This window comes from Sphaeroforma arctica (genome assembly GCF_001186125.1).
Source record: "Sphaeroforma arctica JP610 unplaced genomic scaffold supercont1.1770, whole genome shotgun sequence".
In the NCBI taxonomy this organism is placed as follows: Eukaryota; class Ichthyosporea; order Ichthyophonida; genus Sphaeroforma; species Sphaeroforma arctica.
In genome coordinates this window covers 5,270-11,407 of record NW_014038788.1, presented here as the reverse complement: position 1 = coordinate 11,407, position 6,138 = coordinate 5,270, and the positions used below count along the sequence as shown (strand labels likewise).

General features: G+C 43.7%; 2 protein-coding genes across 2 annotated transcripts; both read right to left on the bottom strand.

Annotated features, from left to right (window-relative positions):
- Nucleotides 1-297: 297 nt before the first annotated feature.
- On the bottom strand, nucleotides 298-526 carry SARC_11587 (hypothetical protein; the record flags this gene model as incomplete). The annotated part of the gene is made up of 1 exon (XM_014294324.1): nucleotides 298-526. A coding segment is annotated over one exon (229 nt), but the record flags the coding sequence as incomplete, so codon positions are not given.
- Nucleotides 527-1,105: 579 nt separating this feature from the next.
- Nucleotides 1,106-3,884, bottom strand: SARC_11586 (hypothetical protein; the record flags this gene model as incomplete). Its single annotated transcript, XM_014294323.1, has 4 exons — nucleotides 1,106-1,375; nucleotides 2,695-2,880; nucleotides 3,046-3,122; nucleotides 3,665-3,884. The coding sequence occupies 4 exons, from the start codon at nucleotides 3,882-3,884 to the stop codon at nucleotides 1,106-1,108; spliced, it is 753 nt and encodes a 250-aa protein (XP_014149798.1).
- Between the last annotated feature and the right edge of the window lie 2,254 nt (nucleotides 3,885-6,138).

Sequence of the window (6,138 nt, the reverse complement as noted above, 5' to 3'; positions counted from 1 at the left end):
TGTGTGTGTGTGTGTGTGTGTGTGTGTGTGTGTGTGTGTGTGTGTGTGAGTGTGTGTGCGTGTGCGTGTGTGCGAGTGTGTGTGTCTGAATGTATATGTATATGTAGATATATATATATATATATATATATATACTCTAATATATACACTTACATATTTACACGTATATATATGTTTGTATTCAAATACCTTGTAAAGTTGTTATAAACACACATGATATCAAACGGTCATCGATTATAGCTTAATAAACAAATGTAGGTGATTTGGCAGTGAAATGATAAGCAATTCATATCATACCTGCTTTGGCTCCAACGGATCCACCAACGATGGGTCCGAGGATGATTGCACCCACACCCATCACGGCACCCCCGCCCACACTTAGAAGGCCCTGACCAGTGCCACTAGCAGCATTCTGAGGCTGGGCATCCTTACGTGCTTGTTTGTCTGCGTCTATTTTGTCTTTGGCAGCCTTTACCAATTCCTCTGGTTTTGTCAAAGTTGCTGATGTATCCTTTGGTTCACTCATGATGTCTCACAGATCGAGGCATTCAGTGCTTAATTCTGATTACACTTACAATTGGGGCTGAGTAGTATGATATGAATGTCTATATACACATATAATCGCAACTATTGATAGATACATTATTCACTTGATGCATAGCTACTCTACGATACGAAATATAAAGTAAACATCACGATTCATGAATATTCTCGTTATCGAATAAAAAGGAGTAGATCGGATTAGGAGGTTTGGGTTTGTTGACACTTGACGCTTTGACATTTGACAGTGTTGGGATCGAGTGTACTTTTATTTTCGAGAAAAAAAACATTATTTTGTTTATTTTGTTTATAAAAAAAAGGGCTTCAGCCCAAGGCCCCAAGCCCCCAAGGCCTTCCCAGCCAGCACTGCCAGCAGGGACCACTCCTTAGCTGTACGAACGCCCCTACAAAGAGGTGTTCGCTCAGTGTTAACAAGCGCCTGCCGTCAAGGTCAGCCTGACCAGACCACCCACGCCAATACCCACAATAAGTGTATGAGATGTATCTCACTCAACCCTATACACGTAAGAGAGAACTGTGTGAACCCATTGTAGACAAGGAAAGGTTACGCTGCCATGCGCGCTTTGACTGATGCTTTCTGTGCTGCTGTTCTGTACCCATAACCCATGTACGCTCGATATTTCCACTCCGTTGCTGCGGCAATCTCGTCCGGTTCCGCGCCTGCATCCTTCAGCGCCGTGAGGCCGCCAATGCGGTAGATATGGTCTCGGTATCCATATATCTCTAGTTTGGCTGCGGCGAACGTGGCCTTCGTATCTTTCTTGAATTGTTCCTTTGTGTATGTTTCACCTTCCAGGGAGAATATATAGCTTAGCTGTGAGTAAAAGCCAGGATTGCAAAGCTTGTCCTGGACATATGTGAGTTCTTCGAGGGTTTTTGGCAAGCGGACATACTACTGTGTAGGTTTGAGCATGATATGTATTGGCGCGACATGTGAATTTTGTCAGAATAAGCCTCATACACGGACTCCACTGTAATCTCTGAGATTCGCAGTAAACAAGCCATGCAAGTGGCTGCCCAAAATTGGATCCAGCGACGCTGGGTAACTTTTCCGTTGATGGCCATGTATCGTGTGATGGCCTTGTGATAGTAGAAAGTGATATGTAGGTTGGCTGCGCGATACAAAGAACGAGTATATGATAAATAGACGTGATTGAGCTGAGTTGAAGCCCTTGCATACCGAGCCAACTAAGATCATGGACTAGTAGAAGTAACGATGCTGTATGCTCAGCCAGGCCGCAGTCGTTCGCGGCGCGCGTTTAATAGCCAGCATTGACTTGATAATTGTATGCCGACGGCGCGGTTCTGTTTGATCCAAACGGAAGAGCCGTATCAACTGTTTTTGTATAGAAAAAATGGGAGCAGATATAAAGAGATATAAATTTTTAGTTCATTATTTACAGTGACTAATAAAAATGTATATACAGTGACCAATATATAAGTGACGAGATGGTGTGACTGTTAGAGCCATCTTGGCTTGATACGTCGTGTAGCGTCGCTGGAAGCCGGCCTCGTTTTTTTTTTTTGAACAAAGTGATGTGTTGCCGCCGCCTGCTACTGCTTCATGTTGGTCTGGAGGTGTCTTGCCTCGGACTAGGCCTCTCTCAGAATTGGGTGCCATTCTACAGACGGAATAATGTATTCCGTTGCGAACTTCTTGCGATATTCGGACATGATAATACGCCGGTCCACTAATCGGAAAGCTATAGATTCCACTCATCAGTGGCGCTGCCTGTGGGATAGTTGCTGACAGCCAATTCAGTGAGCCAGACAAACTTTGGCATTCTTTGGACATCGTGGTCTTTGTGTGATTCAGCCCAGCTGCAAAATAGGGCTTCGTACTTTGCGTGTTTTATAAGTGAGATTGACATGTTGTGAAAAATTGTGTTAAATATAACGCCACAATACTCAGCAGATGTGACTGCTGCCAGCGTCTTATGCTCGTGCAACTAGAACGTTTATTGTATCTAGCAGCGCTAACAGAGCATCTAACTAAGCGAAAGCTTGTGCACCGTGAGAAATCGTTCATTTTCATACTGCTGTATCCATAACGCGAGTGTTGAAATGATAATCCAAACGGCAGAGTCGCTTTGAAATAAACATACCCATATATGCAAAACCCAGCAACAATACCTGCCATGGTAGCACTGGTAACAGATGGAAAGCTGCGGAGATATCATACACGCTGAGACGTGTGCCGACAGGCTGTTGAGCCAAATATCGCATAGCCCTCACCAGTGTATGGTTGCTGGGTTTCGGCGGGGTTCTGTGTTTGTTGATGGAATCCTTTCCATACGACAGATCATGAAACATCCGATGCTTGGAAGACCAATGGGGGAGATGCGGCAAAATGATAACTGGTCAATCTGTGTACGCAGAATGGGCCGAGTGTTCGACTTTTGCGACTCTCGTCGGGGATCGCGTCGGCTACCAGCTGTGGGATATCAAGAACTGAATAATGCGGGGGATATGTATAGTAGTTACAGGACCATCATACCCTGTATCCACGCCGTTTGCCAGGGCATCACAGAGCCACTTCGTCTCATCCTTGTCGTACGTTGCTAGTATTGTCGAAGTATCGGAAAATGAATAGGTGTCGTAGCTGCTTGTTTTATTCCGAGTGTGCTCGAGTCTGCCTCCCTATCCTCGTCCGAGTAGCCGGTGTTGCACGAAGTGCCTGTACTTTGTGAAGTTAACAAATTATCTCGCACGCACGCCTCATTAGTAATAACAGGTGGTGTCTCCGTGATAAGTATATTATGCAATCATGTATGTGAGATGCCCTGAGTGTGATGTGCTTCAGTTGCATGTGTCAGTCATTTTGATGTTTTATTGGTGGGTGGGGGAATGGCATATTTGCGCTCTTGTGTACATGGGTCCGAACAGCTGTTACTCGCAAACGCAAAACAGAATTGACTCTGTTTCTGATTTTTGCGAACACACGTGCAAAATCTGTGAAGTTGATAACACTCAGTGCATAGCAAATCAGAAAACCGATCTGACTTTCTGCTTGTCAGAAGTTGTATCAGTTGTAGGTCAAACAACCCGAGAGTAAATGTATTATCGTATGTTGGGCTTGCACGGCGATGTTTGTTGTCGATACTTTGCACTGTAGGTGCAGTGAACACATTACCTTGTTCACATAGCATCATAAGCCACTGCATCAAATCAAATACTGTTGCAACGGTACACCCAGCCTTATGTAATACATCCACATGAGAGGTGAACTTCTCTTTGGTGCGTTCGACTTTCACTCCTGCTATCGTATACTTGACTGCATCCGTGCGTTCTGCATCAGCGTCGTCGCGCGCTAATGTCTTCATTTGTGACAAAGACAAGATTTTGCCTTCTTCAAGCAGCACTTTCTGAGCATAAAAAGGTGCTGGAAGAAGAGTAGTCAAGCGGTAAAGTTGTATATCTCCTTGCCGAACAAAACGTAGACCGTGGCGCTCTTCGGCAGCTACAGTTAGTTGACGCTTCATGCGTTGACTATGATCTGGCAGAATTTACATTTCGACTTCCATACATTTCATCTCTGATATCTTGTGGAAGCGTTGGAGAGCCTTGTGTGAAGTCAGACAGAACATAATTGTGTTGTGTTGTAGAACCATTGAACTGATTTTTTGGTGGGGTAACCGTCTCCTCTGACGAGGGGTGGGGATTTAAATACTGAGGAGGTTGAGGGTAGTTCTAATACGTAAACGGATATTGATACGATGGCATCGATGGGTACCATCTGATCGTGTTTTGTGTTGGTTGGAAAGCCGTCCAAGGCATGTTATTGGTAGCGGACGGTTGTGAGTGCTGCGTATAGTGCTGCTGCTGATGCCAGTCCGAAGGGTTAAAAGATGTGTGTGGTTGTGCATCGTATCCTTGTAAAAATAGCGGGTTCCTAATAGTAGAAGCACATGTTAACGTATTTATAAACGTAATAACGTAATAACGTTTATACTCTTAATGACAACTTTTAGTTCCCCAGCCCAAAGGCGTGCTTGATGCTCAGGGTTCATATGAATATGACATTAACGTAACGGTCCCGATGTAAAAAGATGTCTCTCGAATTTACTTACTATCATCTCTTTCCGGCCAAGCACGCCTTATTCAGTAAAGCTTCAAATCTGTTTACCATAATTGTTATCTGCAGTTTGAACCAAAAACAACAAATATTCCGTGATCTTCTGGCGCTTCCAAGTTGCAACCAGTCACGAGTACGTATGATTGCAAGTGAGTGCATCACGAGTCCGGCATCATCTGAAATTCTAGCAACTCGGTGGTTTTAGTTCGAAACGCCAAAGATCGGAGATAGTGAATGCAGAATCCGCTGCTAACTTGGCTATGAAACAAGATAGATTTGTGATTGATTCTGAGCTGCGCGTAATTTTGACCGAGACGATTGTACACAGAGGGACAGGAGTTCGTCAAGAGTATAGGGGTTTTTTTTTACTACATATCGTCCAGATCGAAAAGACCGCTAGGACATTATCAATACGATTGGTTAAGTAATGTAAACAAATTACACTAGGCAGATTTTTAAGACCGGGCCAGAGGAACGAATCGATTGTTGGAACTAGTGGAATAGAGAATCAAATCCCTTCATATTACCCGATAGTAGATAAAGTCTCGTTCAATATGTACAGGATCCTAATTAAAAATATAGCAGGCGCGCCATTCTCAAAGGCACTTCTGACTGAGCTCATTTATTTCACTCCTAACACTCTTTCCTAAGCGCTACTCGATTTTGACCACTAAGTTTTGTCTAGAACTTTGAAAGAATTTAGTCCGTGGTACGGAATACAGGACGCTCTTATGGACTTCTCAATATGGATAAAGATAAATTGACACTTTATATCGCAGTAATGGCATTTGACATGCTGTCCGATAGAAATGAATAGTCAATTTTTAGACAAACTTCTGTAGGTTCGGAGTCACCAAATTCTCATTTTCAGATACATGGCAGCCCAGCTTCAATGACATCTGCAGGGAGACTCATGGGACCGAACCGGAGAAAATTGTCATCCTGGAAGAAGATAGCGCTCCCTCGCCCCAATCGTTTGTCTCACAGCCACAACATATGTCACAATATGTCTTCGTCAAACAAACGCTCTAGTACCGGTAACTGTACCTAGGGTACCGGACGATGAGGATGATAAATAACTGCATGGCCAGCAATAATCAGCACTACCGAATTCTGAACTTCCAACAAACGATTCAAAAATGGTGGACTTTACAGCTCGCATGGAACGAGCAAGGGACGCTGCTAACTTGAAGATGGATCGAAGCAAGAGTGAGTAGGCACATTTTCAGGTGAGAATGGCTCTTGAGCTGCGTGTGATTGAGACCGAAAAGACTGTGGAGGTTCAAAATTTCGTCAAGGATATAAGTAAGTTGCGTACTTCATATCGTCCGGATTGAAAAGACGTACAGGACCCTAATGATACGAGTGGTTTGGCAAGTTTGTCTAGAATTTTGAAGGAATTTGGTCAGATCATGTTTATCGCAATTCTGCGCAAGAATCTTCGGCTCGAAGCAGATCATAAAAGTTTTTTTATAAGTAAAATAATTAGAGGAGGCCAATGC